The 15,742-nt window shown below is 55.6% G+C and overlaps 2 protein-coding genes across 12 annotated transcripts in view; both read left to right on the plus strand.

Moving 5' to 3' along the window:
• The window catches only part of Cfap65 (cilia and flagella associated protein 65), a 33,470-nt gene extending 29,709 nt beyond the window's left edge, over window positions 1-3,761 (plus strand). For 4 of the 7 annotated variants that reach the window (XM_042260085.2, XM_015985665.3, XM_076550038.1 and 1 more), the window contains 6 exons: window positions 560-604; window positions 811-1,013; window positions 1,573-1,701; window positions 2,200-2,688; window positions 3,343-3,480; window positions 3,590-3,761. In XM_042260085.2, the coding sequence (XP_042116019.1) occupies window positions 560-604; window positions 811-1,013; window positions 1,573-1,701; window positions 2,200-2,688; window positions 3,343-3,480; window positions 3,590-3,704 (1,119 nt within the window). In that variant the 3' untranslated portion in view covers window positions 3,705-3,761. Of the gene's footprint in view, window positions 1-559; window positions 605-810; window positions 1,014-1,572; window positions 1,702-2,199; window positions 2,751-3,342; window positions 3,482-3,589 lie in introns of those variants that run through there. The other 3 variants (XR_013044072.1, XR_013044073.1, XR_013044071.1) reach the window with 2 other exon arrangements.
• Window positions 3,762-5,173: 1,412 nt separating this feature from the next.
• On the plus strand, window positions 5,174-15,742 carry Cryba2 (crystallin beta A2). Of its 5 annotated transcripts, XM_076550042.1 has the most exons (9): window positions 5,174-5,381; window positions 7,670-7,752; window positions 8,002-8,054; window positions 10,769-10,897; window positions 11,117-12,592; window positions 12,782-12,946; window positions 13,605-13,746; window positions 15,024-15,166; window positions 15,548-15,742. In XM_076550042.1, exons 6-9 carry the CDS (start codon window positions 12,786-12,788, stop codon window positions 15,693-15,695), a joined length of 594 nt encoding a protein of 197 aa, XP_076406157.1. In that variant the 5' UTR covers window positions 5,174-5,381; window positions 7,670-7,752; window positions 8,002-8,054; window positions 10,769-10,897; window positions 11,117-12,592; window positions 12,782-12,785; the 3' UTR covers window positions 15,696-15,742. The 5 variants fall into 5 exon arrangements, with proteins under 5 accessions (XP_076406157.1, XP_076406158.1, XP_076406155.1 ...); XM_076550043.1 differs by lacking the exon at window positions 7,670-7,752; XM_076550040.1 differs by lacking the exons at window positions 5,174-5,381; window positions 7,670-7,752 and adding an exon at window positions 7,559-7,669.

The following is a 15,742-nucleotide window of genomic DNA, read 5'->3' on the forward strand; positions in this document are numbered from 1 at the left end:
ACATTAATACACACAGTGTGCCTAGAGTCGAGCCCAGTATCCAGAGACCATTTCCAAAACACAGGCTGCCATACCTCTGCAGGGAGACCAACAGGAAACATAGCACACCTTACTTCCTCCTAATTTCCTCACCTTCCTCCACTCATGTTCTTCTCCCTCGATCTCCTCTGTGACCGTTCTCAGAAGCATCTGCTCCCCTGAAGCTTGGGCCCCTGTGAATACAGATCGTGTAGGGATGCGCGCGCATGCGCGGCTGGCTTCAGAACACAGGCTGTTTCCTTGTCTCTCTGAGTCTCAAAGATCCAGGGTACCAAGGGCAAAGCACCCTCAGGGCCCGCCTCCCTGCATCTGATCACGGGTCCTTCTCCAGCCTTCACTTGACTAGACAGATTTCCCCTTGCATGTTCCCAGGAGGCACTTACCTAGGGAAGGTCCGAGAAAGGAGTAGCCCTGGGCCGTGGGCAAAACCCAGAGGGAAGCAAGGTCTGGTTATACAGAGAGAGATGGGATGGGGACATGCATGGGGCTGTCACATGCTAAGCTGGGCTCTCTCTTACAGCGGAGAGCGTATTGCACAGCCTGTGAGCCTGTGAAGAAGTATAAGGTAAGCCAGAAAGCCCCATGACATTCTTGGGGTAAGCGGGAAAAGGTCCTCGTTTGCCCCCAAAAATACTCTCAAGCCCCGAGCCAGCCTCCTAGAAGGGAGGGAGGAAGGTACTATTAAGCAAGTCCACAACCCTAGGGAGCTCGGCCAGGGGACCCAGGAGCCGTGGGAGTTGTCCTATCACCTATACCTGCCTCTTCCTAAAGACACTGCCTCCCATCACAAACCAACCATCTCTCAGCCGGCCTGCCAGCTGGAACCTGAAGTTGGCAAAGGAGGAGACATCGTGGCCATGTCCTCAACCACCTGTACCAGGCCTGCTCTGTCTAGGCCTCACTGCGAGGGCCCATGCCATTGACTACTACCTGGCCAACTTCTTCTCTGAGTTTCCCTGCCACTTCCTGTACCGGTGAACTCTTGGGGAAAGCATGGGCCGCCTTCCTCTCAGCTTAATCCTCTCCCCCACACCACCCCCCCTTGTAGGGCAGCAGTGTCCACACTCAACCTTTAGGAAGGTTTGAAGCAGGAGCAGAGGCAGTCATAGGGCGCCATAAGCCCGAGATACCATCCTTACTGCCTAGGTCCCTTGTGGTTGTTTGTTGGTTGGTTGGTCCATAGTTTTTTGAAACAGAGTTTCTCTGTGTAACAGCCCTGGCTGCAGCGCACTTTGTAGACCAGGCTGGCCTCGGTGCTTAAGTCGTTTGGAAGAGAGTAATAAAGAGGCCCCTGAGAAATCCACCAAGGCTTCCCACTCTCCTCTTTTGCCATCTTGGAGCCTCTGGGTCCTGCTCTAACCTAAGGGTCGGGTGTGGCTCTCTTAGGACAGCAACTACATTGTGTTAAGGCTGGGAGTGTGCCCAGCATATTTACGTCCTCACGACTGGGCAGCTATCATCATGGCTTTGTGCCCCTACCGCTACAGCATAGTAGCTTTCCAAGTCCACTCAGAATATCCTGGTCTGCCCCAGGGAGCTGCCAAAGAAGAAATCCTCCAGGGAAGAGCCGAAAGCTTTTGAGGACGAACTCCCTGAAAAGGAGGGTCCTATCTCGAGGCAGAAGAAGCAGCTTCTGGTCGACTGTCTCACCACCATCATCAGGTACCAACTGCTCTGTGCCCCCTTCATCCTCACCCTCCCACCTCCCCAGCTGCATCGGAGAAAGCTTCGGAAACTCCAATACGCCCCTCTCTGAGGAAAAGAGAATTCCTTTGCAAGATCCCTCTCCTGGAGGACCCTTGGGACAGAACAGGTCTAACTGAGCTGGTTAGACAGACCTCCAGAGCTGAGTCCTGATGATTTCCCTTTCTACGGCTGGTCCTGATGTTATCTAGAGCCAGTTGCCTATGACCTCGGGAGCTCTGCCCTTTATCTGTATTGTGACTTGCTGGCTCTGCCTGCACCACATCCTGGTCGCCTCTAAGATTATAGGGATCAAAGATGCCTTGTTCCAAGGGCTTTCCTCCCAGACCTAGCACTTGATAGTAAACACAGTAGCCAGAACTGTCCCTTAGGAAGCAGGGGATCCAGACAACATTGTCCTAGCTGAAAGCCCTTTCATTATATTCCATCCCTTCTTCTTTTTCTTTTTCTGTCCAGGGGCCTACTGGAAGACAAGAATTTCCATGAGGCTGTGGACCAAAGCCTGGTGGAGCAGGTTCCTTACTTCTGCCAGTTCTGGAACGAGCAGTCGGCCAGGTTCCTGGCCCAGAAGAGCAGCTTGTACTTAATGCCCATCCTGTCCCTTCCCTCCAGCTGCTTTGAGGAAGGAAAAGACAAAGAGGGGGAGGACAAATATGGCTATGGAAAGAACGCCGGGGAAGGTGATGAGGATGATGAAGAGGAAGAGGAAGAAGAGGAGGAGGCAGAAGAAGAGGAAGAGGAGGAGAGAGAAGAGGAGGAGCTGATCAAGGAGGAGATGGAAGAGGAGATAGACAAGGACGTGAAGTTGACCTGGTCGGAGATCAAGGCCACCGCACAGCCACAGCCCTCTGAGTCCCAGCAGTCCCTGCAGTGGCAATGGCAGCAGGATCTGAAAATCGTGATCAAGGAGGAGCAAGAGAACGATGAGAAGGAGGCCATTGGAAGGTGAGCCGCTGGGACCAGAGGAGAACCCGGGAAGAGGCTTACACTGAGGCAGCCCCCAACCCGCGCATGACGCTCTTCCTAACTCGGGCCCCAGGGACAACCTCTTGGTGTAGTGTAAGATTCGGGTGGGAGGATTTTCCAAAGAGCAGACCCCAGTTTTATGTAGTGTGTGATACCCGATTGATAGCCTCTATCAGCATAGCGCTACCGGGAGTGGGGTGGTAGGCTTCAAAGTCTCTTCACTAGCAGGGAGGGCCAGAGGACAAGTTCCACTTTTCTGATACCACTTTCTCCTGGGGCTTTTTTGGAGGGGGCGCAGTTTATTCTGTCCTTTGAGATTCCTTGGCCCCACACAGCCAGCCACTCCTGCATCCTCTCATCACTACCATCCATCCTCCAAACCTGGCTCTGCCGTGGCCACTGCCAGGTTTGGTTCCTAGCCACACACCTTAGCATCTGTGACATGGCAGCAGGGTGCCCCCATCGTGTTAGGGCTGGGAGGGGTAGGGGTTCCCGTGGGAATCTGTGCAGAGCCCCCCCTACCACCGCCGCCCGCCCCCCCCCCCCCCGCACGGCACACTTGCACCCCGCTAAGTGGAGAAGCGGCTTGTAGATCTGCAACCTTGCTAACAAGAGCAACACCCTCCTCCCCAGGCTACCCGCCTTCGCCACCCTGCAGGAGTCGATACTAGAGAACATGATCCAGAACATACTGGTGGAGGCAAGCCGTGGAGAAGTGGTGCTCACCTCCAGGCCCCGCATCATCGCCCTGCCACCAGTCAGCGTGCACAGGTCTCTCGGGGTTATACTCGCTGCTTGGAGGGGAGCAAGACAGGAGATGCATTCAGATGTGGTTAGAAGCCCCCACCCTCATTGCTACCCTCGGCTTTCTGTTTTGCAGGACAGACACCCTGTTGTTGCCCATGCAACAAGGAGAAGTAATCTGCACTGAGATACAGCCTCCTATGGACTGTTTACTGGTGCCGTCATCCAGCCCCTCATACATGCATGTCTAATCGCCCCCCCCCGTTCCCCTCTTTATCGTCCTGCTAGTAAAACATTTAGCACTCCTCTCCCCATATAATTGGATTTTATTTTCCCCTGCCTGGAGAAAAGAAGTATGGCTGCTGGTGTGGACCACAGAGACCCACCATACCTTTAGAAATGGGAGGAAGAGTTTCCCCTGGGCTGGTAAGAGTGCTTGATACTTGCAGAGGGGTGCTGGACTCAGTCTGGCCAGTGGAGGGCGCTTCAGGAGGGGCACAGCTGGACTTTGGTACAATGTATCCTGGAAGACAAGAACCCAAGCGCTAGGCCTGGTGGGCTAAACAGGTGGCCACAGAGGCTGGATGGACACAGCTTCCCACATCTGTTCACCAGCACCTCCAGGGCCAGCCTGGTTCCTTGAACTCTTCTAAGAGGGTAAGAAGAAGCCGAGCGCGGTGGTGGCGCACGCCTTTAGTCCCAGCACTCAGGAGACAGAGGCAGGAGGATCTCTGTGAGTTCAGGGCCAGCCTGGTCTACAGAGCTACTTCCTGAACAATCCATCAGAGCTTCATAAAGAAACCCTGTCTCTGAAAACCAAACCAAAAACAAAGTAAACAAACAAAAAAAGGTTAAGAAGTAGGGGAAACTGAGGTACTCAATAGCAGCAGGCACTTTTGGAAGCCACGGTTTAAGGGGCTACGGACGCTGCTCAGTGACCCCCATTACCAATCCTCAGACCCAGAGAAGGTCTGCCTTCACTAGGACGTCCGCCTCTGTTTTTTCCCTAAGCCCGGCCCTGCAGCCTCTGTCCTCTGCTCCTCCCTGAGCTCAGAGCCAGGTGGGTGGAAAAGTGACATCTGGTGTTGTTCCAGAGGCGCTCAGGTCCCCGGCACCCTCCCCTGCGTTCCCCTTCCCCCCTACCCCCCCCCCAAGCCCGCGCCGCCAAGGCCTCTGCAGAAGCTTGGTCTCGGAGCCAGGGCGGGGGAGGGGGACGCTCCGCCTCCATGAGTCAATATTTGCCCCGAGCAAACGGGCGCCCGGACAGGTGTGTGTGTGTGTGTGTGTGTGTGTGTGTGTGTGTGTGTGTGTGTGTAGGGGCGGGGACTGAACTGGCAGTATAAGAGTGCTCTGAACCCCGGCTAGGGCACAGGCTCCGGGGCGTGGGCTGGGGACGAAGCCAAGCCTGGCTGGTTTGGGCGGAGGGGCAGGAAAGCTGCGGAGGAGGGTGGCCGGGGAGGGAGGGAGGGGCGGGCCAGGTGTGCACCTGTGGCGTCCGCCGCTGCCGCCGACGTGTCAGCTCCCCCGGTGCGCGCAGGTGAGAGCGGCGGCCGGCTAGCGGGAGCGTGGTGCGGCGCTGCCCTCGAGGAGGATCACCCACGAGACATCGCCGCCGACGAGCGCCGCCAGGCCCCGGGTCCTCCGCTCCGGCCCCGCGACGAGCCCCTCGCACAAACCGGACCTGAGCGTTTTGTTCGTTCGGCTCGCGTGAGGCCGGGGCGGCTTCTCAACATCCGCTTCTCAACAGCAGCCCCGGGGCTGGCCCGATCGCCACGCAAGCAAGCAAGCAAGCACCTGCCCGCCGCCGCCGCCGCCACCATATGGGTCGCAGAGACTGCGCACCGTGCCCGGGGGGACATCCGGCTCCCATCAGGCCCCGCCTGCCCCTGCCCGCAGACTCTGAGCTGCCAGGCACAGCTCGCTGCAGGGTAATGCGGGCTGAGCAGGCTCCAGCGGGGTGGCCGGAATGGGCTGAGGTCCAGAACAGATCCCCTTCTGAAGGTGGAAACTGGGATTCTAGCCCCGCTCGGTCGGGGCGAATTCTGTGGCCTTGGGCAAGTGTTTTCCCAGCCTCTTGGTTCTCGCGTTTGAAAAAAAAAAAAAAAAAAAAAAAAAAAAAAAGGAGGCAGCCTTGTTTCTCACAGGAGTGAGGGCCTCCACCAACCTCTTTAACCTGGTTTCTGGGCTCCTACCATTCTGTTGAATCCCTTTAACCTGGCCCTCTAAGAGCAGGTGCCAGAGCTGTGAGGGGTAGAAAATCTGGGTATCGAGAGCTGAAGACGTCTGTGTCGACTCAAATCTACCCCTCCAGCTCTCTTCCAGGCTGCCGCAGCCACCACCAAATTTCACTTCTGCCACCTCCTGGGTCCGTCTTTCAGTCCAATCAAATCTGAGATCAGCCAAGAGGACAAACTCAGGGTCTTCAGACACAGGACAGGGCTCACCACCTTTCTCAAGCCCCATAATCTTGTGCTCTCTGCATCCCAGTCCGACAAGCTAGTCTGAGTGAGTCTAGGTAAGCGCTCAGCTCAGCCAGAGTTCCGTCATGGATCATTAGTCACAACCCAGACCTGGGATGGGCCACCTCCATTTCAGTTACTTAAAATGCCGTGACCTGGCCTGCAAGAAGGGGATTGTCTTACACTCTGGCAGAGGAGCCCCGACTGAGAGCTCGGCACAAGGGGGAGAGGCTAGGCCAGAGAGCCGTGAGTCTGTCCTCTGACTCCAGGTGCCTTCTCTGAGAATGTGAGGTGACAAAGGCCAGCTGTAGGATGACATAAAAAGCATCCTCGCCCAGCAGCAAGGATCCCTTGGCTGGTTTCCCATTCGGGACAAGGAGCACTGGTGGAGAGTGGTACCCCACACATCGAGACAGAAGCAATGCCAGGAAGATGGAACACTAGGGTCACCAGTTCAAATGTCCCCAGAAGTGCTGTCTTGTCCCATCCGCCACCCCTTCACCGCTGTCCAGGGGCCCCACAGGATCTGCTGAGCTCCCGAGGGATGGTTTAAAAGTGGCCCTGATGAGGGAGGGTGGGCTCTCGCCTGAGCTAACCCCAAGGCCAGGCTAGATCCACATGTCCTCAGATGGGTATACGTAATCCCCATCCTGGCCTCCTGGACCAGGTCCGTCCCTTGGCACAGTCCTCCTCCCTTGCCCTCGCCGGCACTGAGCGAATTACCCTTCGTCAGCCCGGATCACCTTCTAGTTTTTGACAGCACACTCTTCCCTCCCCGATGATGGCATGGAGCTAGCGCTCCTTGGGCCTTCCAGATCTTGAGTCTGTACAACGGAGGTCCCTCTCTGGAATGGTCCCCAGAACATATAAAAAAAAAAAAAAAACAGCCCTTGGAAGTAGGGTGACAAAAGAGAGACCACACAGTGGGCTGAGGATCTGGCCTGGGGATGGGCATTACTGCCCCTTCCTAAAACTGCCTTCCCCGGGTCCCCACCCCCTACCCATTTCCAAGATTCACTTTTCCAGGCCATGACGGGGCATCTGGCCTCTCCTCTGGGTCCCTCCCCTTCAGACCGAGGTGGAGTCTGACAAGCCTGCAGGTGCTGGGATGGAAGGGGGGGGTACACAGCAGCTGGTGTGCGGGCTGCCCCTCCCCCTTCCTGCTCGAAGCCAGAGCCTGCTTCCTGTCTTCCCTGTCAGCACTCCGGGTTGGGGGGGGAGGGAACAGGTAGGGGGGAAGAGGGAAGGGACAGATGAGTTGAACTGCTGCCCTGAGGGTAGGGGTGGGGGAGACGGGGAGACCCAGAAATGGCCAAAGGGGTGCCTGAGGAAGAAGAGGCCGGAGAACAGGGGCAAAAGGCAGATGGAGAGTGTAGCTCAGAGCCAAGTCAGGTCAGAACCAGAGGGGGAGCACTCCGGCAGGGAAGGGAGAGGTATAGAACCTTCAGACAGTGGAGGCAGGACCTAGGGGGAAAACCAGGGGCAGAGGCAGAGAGAAAGCAGACACGCAGGCACACACCACAGACAGACACAGACACACACACACAGAGAGAGAGAGAGAGAGAGAGAGAGAGAGAGAGAGAGAGAGAGAGAGACTGACAGAGACAGACAGACAGACAGACCCCGCCCCGCCCCCACCCATCCTGATGCATCTGACAACCTTGGGAACTTCTGGGCTCAGAGGCTTCTGGGGGTCTTCGTGAGAATGGAGAGACTTAGGAGTGGGCGCTCACATCCAGGTGCTAATCCCTATCCAGGTTGGTACCAGAGCCTTGGTGACCTTCTTGGAGATTAATCCCCATGGTGACCGCAGCTCACCCCCTCACTCTGGCTAGGCCAGGTGGGTAGCTGGTGGGGCCGGTGGGGCAAGCCGGGGGCAGGATGGGGAAGGAAGAGAGTCCTCTTCAGAAGTGGCAGGACCAAGGCCTCCTCCAGTAGCCAACTTAATTTACAGGTGAAAAACTCAGGCCCCATGCAGAGGATGGGGGTGGGAGAGGGTTGGCAAAGGCCACTTATGGAGCCAAGAAAACCAGAGGAAACAGGGGTCAGGTCTTCAGCTCTACTTCCCACCTTTTTTTTCCCTTGACAGCATAGGCCTGAGCAAGAATGGGGACTTGGAACACATCCCCTGACCTGTCAAACGTGAGTCAGCAGAGTGGATGGGGGGGGGGGGGGGATGGAAAGTGAAAGGCCTCCTGTGGAGTGTGCTCTGCTGGCTTCTAGAACCAGGATCAGGTGGGAAAAGGAGGTTAAGGATCCCAGGGCTGTGCTGGCTGCCCAACCCCTCCCAATCCAACCTGAGTGGAAGTGGGGAGAACCCTGAGACAAAGACGTTCATAACCCGAAAATATAGCAGCAGCACCGGCTACCATCTGTTGAGTGTGTACTGCAGGGTGGTTCTGTGTTTTACATACATTTAAATCCCCACAGCAGTCCAAGACAATGATTCCCATTTTACAGAGGAGAAAAATGGAAGGGTAAAGTGCAATGGCTTTTGAACAGTAGAGCTAGGATTTGATCTCAGGCAGCAACAGGCTCCAGAGCCCAGCTAGCCTCCAGTACCTTCGTGATCACAGCTAAACAGCTAAGATGACGCCCCTCTGGGTCACTGCAGAGGGGCCGCTGTGTGCATGTCAAAGCGCATGAGGGTGTGCTCCAGTGTGAGCCCTCCCCCATGCGTGGCACATAAATGACTGAACAAGCATTTTCCCACAAACGGACAGATGCTGAGGTGTCCATTGAGCTCCAGGACAGGGCAATCAAGCTGTGGGGTCGTGCCCACGTACCTGTCACTGAGGATGACTCTCCCCCCACCTCACTGCGAACCTACGTGCACGTATCCTCGCCCTGACATCCTAGAAGAGTCTTGTGGCCTTGTGTTGAAATTGGTTCATAGAGGCGAAAGCCACCTCTCACCTCTTTGGATGGAGATCAGTCCTCCAGCCCTACTGAGGGACAGATAAGCTAGGGTGGGATCATGGGTCTATGTGGGTAGGGTTCCCATCTGTATGGTGAACTGGCTTTGTCTCACGTTGGTTGACTTATCTCTGTCTCCTGGGAGACAAGGCTTGTACAGCCCCAGGGAAGGAGCTCATCAGCCTGTTCCAGAGCTGAAGTGGGCAGGGCCTAGAGGAGCTAGGAGGCTGCAGAGGACAGGCTGGCCATGGGACTGGGGTGGATGAGGGCACCACTCACAGAATTTGCATTTTTCAGTCCCCAAGGCCCTGGATAATTTCCCTGTGAAATGAGGGGAAGAGGTGGGACCAGGCCACCTTGAGGGAAGGACATTAGCCACCAGCACCTCTAAACTGTCCAGCAATACTGAGAAACAGGCTTCTTCATGGATTAAGACTCCATATAGGGGCCCCTTCCCCAGGCATTCTCTGGATCTTTACTGAGATGGAGCTGTGAATGGGAACTCAGGATTGGGTCTGGGCACTTATCTGCAGAGTCCACAAGTTCCCACATGGGATGGAGGATTTGGGTAGAGTGTGAGCTCCTTATGGAAGCAGTCAAGCTCAAGCCTGAAGGTTCCTTGTGGATCCAAGGGTCAACATGGAATGGGTATTTTCTTAAAATCATGGGGTGGGGGGTAGACAGAACAGGAATGGTGATGTGGATAAGGTCTTAGGACTGACTCCTGGGATGTGTGTGCCAAAGGTCCCTATGTGAGATGATCATCACCTCAGTGGGGTCAGAGAGCCTTGTGAGGTCTCCAAGTGATTTGGGGGGTGTAGAGCTGAGGTTGCTGGGTTTCTGGTTTGGCTTTGTTTTTTTCCTGACTGTTCCCTGAATGTCAAATCTGTGGATGTGGAGGAGGTAAAAGGGATGGATGGTACTAAGCTGGCAAACAAAGCCACCTGGGCATCCATCCTTCAGGAAGCTCTAAGCTCAGCCAATCTGGGAAAACAAACAGGAACAGCTGCTGGGGGCAGGAGGGGGCATGAGGGGGAGACCAGGGGCTGGAGCTGGACCCGCCCGCTGGGGACGGGAGGATAATGGAAGGCGTCTACAGCCCAGCATCCCTCATAGTTTTGTTCTGGCCCGTCAGGGTGCTGGGGCTGCCTGGGAGCCTCCTGGCCCCTCTCAGTGGTGTCTGGGTCCCTTTCTCATTCTCTGAGGCTTGGGGGACACGGGACCTCAGTTGCTGTGGGTGGCAGAAGCAGGTGTGGTGGTGACAGATGTGCCGTTTAGCCATGGACGTGCGGTGCGACCTTTATATTTTCCCGATGAGGAAACCGCGGTGGTGCAGGCGGAGCGGGGAGGCTGGCTGCTGCCAAGAGAACGTCCTACTGGAAAGGGTAGACTTTCATAGAAATCACCACCCCCCAAACCAGGATACCCCTAAGTCTAAGGAGGAGCTCATCTTCCCTCTGTGTCTTTCCAAACCCTGGAGCGAACGCGCATCTCTGAGGACTCCTAACCAACACACGGACTGGAAGCTGCCTCCACCCCAGGCCCAGCTCCTGCTAAACATGACAAACACAGCCTCGGAGTTAACACATGGGCACAGTCACCAGCAGCATAGACGTGTAGCCTGCAGTCACCACCACAGCCCCTCCTGAGCAACACCCCCCCTCCCCCCGCGACCCCCCTCCACCAGGTCTGGCTTTCTGGCCAGTGCAGACTGGCTCCGCCCCCTGGTGGCCACCTCTAGAATTGTCCAATGGAAGGAAAATGATCTTTCATTATATATATTTTTTTCTTTTCTCAAGCCTCACTTCTTGCTGCAGCCAGGACTTGTGACACAGAGCAGAAGCGAGAATACTAAGCATTCAGGAGTAGCTGCTGTGCTATATGGAGTCAGGACTTTCCGCTGTGGTCTGGGACAAATCACAGTCCTTTTGTTTGTCTAGCCCTCTCTAGGGAAGAGTCAAGCAGCTGAGCAGTAATTCCGGCTCCACGCTCCATCAAACCTGGCCAGGCTTATCCTGTTTTCCACCCATGTTCTCCTGGCTTGGACTGTAGCCTCAACTCAAGTTCATGTATGTGAATCCCAGCAGCCATTTCTCACTAGTGAATGAATGGAGAGGCTCCCTCCCCCCTCCCCTAGAAGCTCAGAACTCCAGAAATGGGATTAGTAGGAAGGGCAAACCATCTGGAGATGTTCTTGTACACTCCTTCCCCGGGGGCATTTGGCCCACAGTTGGTTGTCTTGTTAATCCACTCCAGTTTTATTGAATTCCTGCTCCGTATCATGCTAGATTTGAGGATGATATCTGGGAACAAGGCAAACATAGTTCCTACCCATTTGTGTGGAGCTTACAGTCTGGTGAAGGGGGCGCCGGTGTCTTCATGAACTAAGAGGAGGGTATCTTCAGACTGGCAAATGCTAGAGAGGAAATGGCCGTGATGGGTGGTAAGTGTGCTGTGACGAGCATCACCCACAAAGTGTCAGGGGAGCTGCATGCCAAGAGTGTGTGGCTAAGACACTCCAGGGGATTCCAAGGGCAAATGTAAAGGCTCTGGGCTGGGAACGGACTTGGCAGATTAGGTGAAAGATAGAGCCTTAAGTAAGCTTCCAGGAGTTGGGGTGGGAGGCAACAGAACAAAAATCCTGGCTTTTCTTAACTCTGAAACTGGCCAGTTGCGAGTTTGCGCAGAGCCCCGAACCAGGTTGAGTTTCAATTTCCACATTTGTGTGTGCAAACTGAACCCACCAGGCCGCTGTTGAGTTTCTAAGGGAGGCGCTTGGCAAGCAGGAGTAGCAAAATAGTTTCCTCCACCCCCCACCTCTCCTGCTGGGGTAGCCTCTCACCATTAAAAAGCACTTGCATTACAGATCTGCAAGAAGCTCGTGTCTAGTTGACAGCTAACGGTGAGGCGAACCTGTACCTGCCTTCCTGGGGCTCTAAGCCTTTATTGCCCCCCAGCGCCCCCCGCCCCCCGCCGCGGCCGCCGCCTATGTCAGGAGCCCTGCATTTTGGGGCTCGAGCGGCCTCGCCTCTCTAGCGGGTGGTGGGGAAGGTTGAGATGCTCTTTCTACCTAGGACAGTCAATCCTCCTGTTGGCACCAGTCGTCCTAAAATCCAGGCAAACATATGCGCTCCCGGATGCTTTTTTTGTGTTTAGTGCCGCCTGGCGGCGAGGCCTGGTCTGGACCTCGGGGCGGGAGAAGTCTAGTTGGGAAGTCCAGCTCGGGAAGAAAGGGCAGTGATGGACAGATCTTCCAGCTTAAGGAGGCCTGGGGGCTTGATGCAGGGTCGTTAGATAAGGGCTTTCTCTTCCTCCGTCCTAGCGACGCCCAAAAGAGACCTTCACCTAGGGAGTTGCAGCATTGGGAAGAACCGTGCTGGGTCAGGCTTAGGAAAAGGCTAAGTCTCGGGCTTAGCCTTCACGCCTGAGAGTCTGTGCCAGGGTGTGCATGTTCTGCCCCTAGGCTGGGAGTCTCTGCCAGGCTTAAGCCTCCACTGAAAGAAAGCGCAGAGTCAGCCTGGGCTCCTGCGGACGCGCGATGTGCGCCTCAGCATTTTCCGTTGTCACCCCGGGCGGGCTGGGACCAGATCGGTGGCTCCGCTGCCTATGCAGACCAGGGCCGACCAAAGCCTGCCAGCTGACTCAGCTGGCCCACCGCGCCCGCATCCCACAGGGAGAGGCAGTCAGACGCGGGTATAAAGCGGTGCACACCAGACTCGCGCGCAGCCTGTCCATTCTCCGGGCGTGCGTTGCTCCCCCATCCCGTGAGTACCTGGGGCTGGGGAAAGGGAGGGAGAAACGAGGGAAAGCCCCTGCCTCCGGCTGTCTGTATCTAGACCCAGGCCGGATCCAGCCCCAGGGTCCGGTACACCCTACCGGGAATGGGCAGGCTTAGGTTAAACAGAGGGACTCCTGAGAGCTTAGTCAGTGATCCCACCCTACCTAAACCGCAGCGGCATGAGCAGCGCCCCCGCGCCGGGCCCGGCGCCCGCCTGCCTCACACTCTGGGATGAGGAGGACTTCCAGGGTCGTCGCTGCCGACTGCTGAGCGACTGTGCGAACGTCTGCGAGCGAGGAGCCCTGCGCAGGGTGCGCTCGGTCAAGGTGGAAAACGGCGCGTGAGTGATCCTGCCGCGGGCGGCTGAACTAATTCAGGGGGGTGTCCAGCTTCTCTCATTTCCACCCCAGCCAAAGTCAGAGCCTGGGGCTCCAGCCTGCACTCCAGGATGCCCCTAGACAGATTCATCAACGAGAGAAACCTTGGTCCTCTCCAAAACTCCCAACCCTCCCCAAGACAAAGGCGAGACACAATCTACGGGGCGCCCTGAAACCCTAACAGGTTTCTTTGTGAGAAGTCAGGTGGCTTTGTGGAGACAGATCCTTCCTGCCGGCCCCATCTTAATAGCCTAGAAGCCAGCTTGGGGTCTTGGAGAGAGCTGAGGTTTCTTTGCAGGCCGGAGGGCAGGATGCATCCCTCCGAAGGCACATAAATCCCTGAAGACAGTCCTTGATCTGGTGGTGTTTGTAAACCGAAGCATTCCTTCTAACCTGTGGGTCATGAATGGGAGGCCTAGGCCCTTCCAAGCCCGGAAAGCACTGGGTTTGGGGTTTTCATTCTCCAGAGGGGCTGGGTATGTCTGGGGAATGATCTAGAGTTGGAAAAAGAGTTTGGGTCCCTGGGTCTTTTTTTTTTTTTTTTAATAACAGCAAAGAAGGTGATAACGATGGTGAGGGAGATTGGACAGATGCCTCCCAGCTCCCCTTCTCCTTTTTCAGATGGGTGGCCTTCGAGTACCCCGATTTCCAGGGACAGCAGTTCATTCTAGAGAAGGGAGACTATCCCTGTTGGAGTGCCTGGAGCGGCAGTAGCAGCCACCACAGCAACCAATTGCTGTCCTTCAGGCCAGTGCTCTGTGCGGTGAGCACGGCCCACTTCCCCTCCTTTCCCGTCGCCTAGCTCCAGGCCCCAGCAAAAGCGTGGTGCCTTGGAAAACCTACTGCCCCTGAACAGGACATGCGAACAAACTCCTGGCGGGGAGGGGCGGTGGTCCTGGCATTACTCCAGAACCAAAAACGCCTGAAAATGGGGGCTCTGGACACAGTCCTGGATCAGCACCACGGACAGCATCAAAGACAGTCAGTTCTGAGCATGCCCGGTCCTAGTCTCAGTCCACCACAGGTCACGCAGTCCCCCGAAGCTGAGGTGGCTGCTGTTAGCCCCATACACAGTCTTAGAAACGAGACACAATGTGACTTAACAGGGTCAAATGTGCTAACATACAAATGACACCAGGCTGAGAACACGGTCAGTGTCAGCATGTCTTTGAGTGTTGGAGGTGTGTGTGTGTGTGTGTGTGTGTGTGTGTGTGTGTGTGTGTGTGTGTGTGTGTGTAAAATAATGAGGCAAATGTCCCAGAGAGGAGGTCCTCACTCTTCATCCATGCTCACTTAGATACTGGTGAGCCCTGGGTTTGGTGGTAAAGGTTAGTGGACCCAGTCCAGTCCAATTCATCTGTTTCCAGAGGCTGTGAGGGACCATAACCCTGCAGGAGGAAGACCCTTGTGCTAGGGAGGCCAGGTGCAGCCAACACCACCATGCCCACCTGTTTGTTCTGACTGTTCCATCCAGTATCCCTTAGCTGGGTCCCAATCTGAGAGGGGCAGTGATGGGAAGTTGAGCAAGGAGTTGGGTGGTCAATGAGACTCTTAAAGAAATATCCTGGTTAAGGGGCCAGACTTTTGTCTCAGAGACTGTGGTTTCCTCCTAAAAAGTAGGCCCAGGGCGAGAGTGGTACATGCCTATAATTCCAGCTTCTTTGGAGGCTAAGACAGTAGCATCACAAATTGAAGGCTAACCTAGCATTCTCACCTGGGTTTGATCCCCGTTATCACAAATAAAACAAAGAGATGATGATAACAAAAAGGTCCCTTCAGCCTTGAGCTCAAAGAATCCCTGGGAATTGCCTAGTTTTTGCAAACAACTCAAAGTCTTGGCAAGGCCCAGATGGAGCCTCTGAGCATCCCAGCTGGCCAGACTTACTAGGAGCTGATGAGGTAAACTTTCCTGAAATGCCTAAGAGGCTGCATGATATGTACTGAGCAGGAGCTGGGTGACTAGGGTTACGGTTATATCCATGAACACCCCTTTGGGGGGCCTGACATCTCTGTAACTCCTACCCCGTTTCTGTGCCTCAGAACCACGGCGACAGCCGTGTGACACTGTTTGAGGGGGAAAACTTCCAAGGCTGCAAGTTTGAACTCAGTGATGACTACCCATCGCTGCCTTCCATGGGCTGGACCAGCAAAGATGTGGGTTCCCTCAAAGTCAGCTCTGGAGCGTGAGTCCTGGGGCTGGACCAGGGGAGATGGGGAGAGTGGGAAGTTCATGAAAACAAAAGAGAAGATGAGGGGATGGTGGAGGGTGCTAGAGGTGAACAGAGATGGGAGGAATAAGAGGATGGAAAGAGTGGGAAGAGGCAACACAGACCAGGAGCCACGGGAGTATGTGGGAATGTGGGGGGGGGGGTGAAAACTTGGGTGGATGGGGGAGACGGAGACAGGCTAAGACAGATCACAAGAAGACCCAGAGCAAAAGGCAGAGCTGGACCAATGGTTTCAGAGCTGGCTGCTGGTAGCTGGGACAGGGGACTATTGAGGGGACCACAAGGTGGGAGCGATGCAGTGTCCTCCCACTACGGTTTTCTTCTTCGCTATCCTAGGTGGGTGGCCTACCAGTACCCAGGCTACCGAGGCTACCAGTACATTTTAGAGCGGGACCGGCACAGTGGGGAGTTCCGTACCTACAGTGACTTTGGCACACAGGCTCACACTGGACAGCTGCAGTCCATTCGAAGAGTCCAGCACTAGGCTTCGCATCCCCAGTCATCATCACCCCTAAGATTCTCAATAAAAGC

The sequence above is a fragment of the Peromyscus maniculatus genome, chromosome 13 (genome assembly GCF_049852395.1).
Source record: "Peromyscus maniculatus bairdii isolate BWxNUB_F1_BW_parent chromosome 13, HU_Pman_BW_mat_3.1, whole genome shotgun sequence".
Lineage (NCBI taxonomy): Eukaryota > Metazoa > Chordata > Mammalia > Rodentia > Cricetidae > Peromyscus > Peromyscus maniculatus.

Bases quoted from the DNA above. Each gene is read 5' to 3' on its own strand.
- Cryba2 (XM_076550042.1), top strand. From the start codon at position 12,786: ATGAGCAGCGCCCCCGCGCCGGGCCCGGCGCCCGCCTGCCTCACACTC. The intron at 13,747-15,023 runs GTGAGCACGGCC...TCTGTGCCTCAG, and splicing joins TCAGGCCAGTGCTCTGTGCG to AACCACGGCGACAGCCGTGT. The intron at 15,167-15,547 runs GTGAGTCCTGGG...TCGCTATCCTAG, and splicing joins CTCAAAGTCAGCTCTGGAGC to GTGGGTGGCCTACCAGTACC.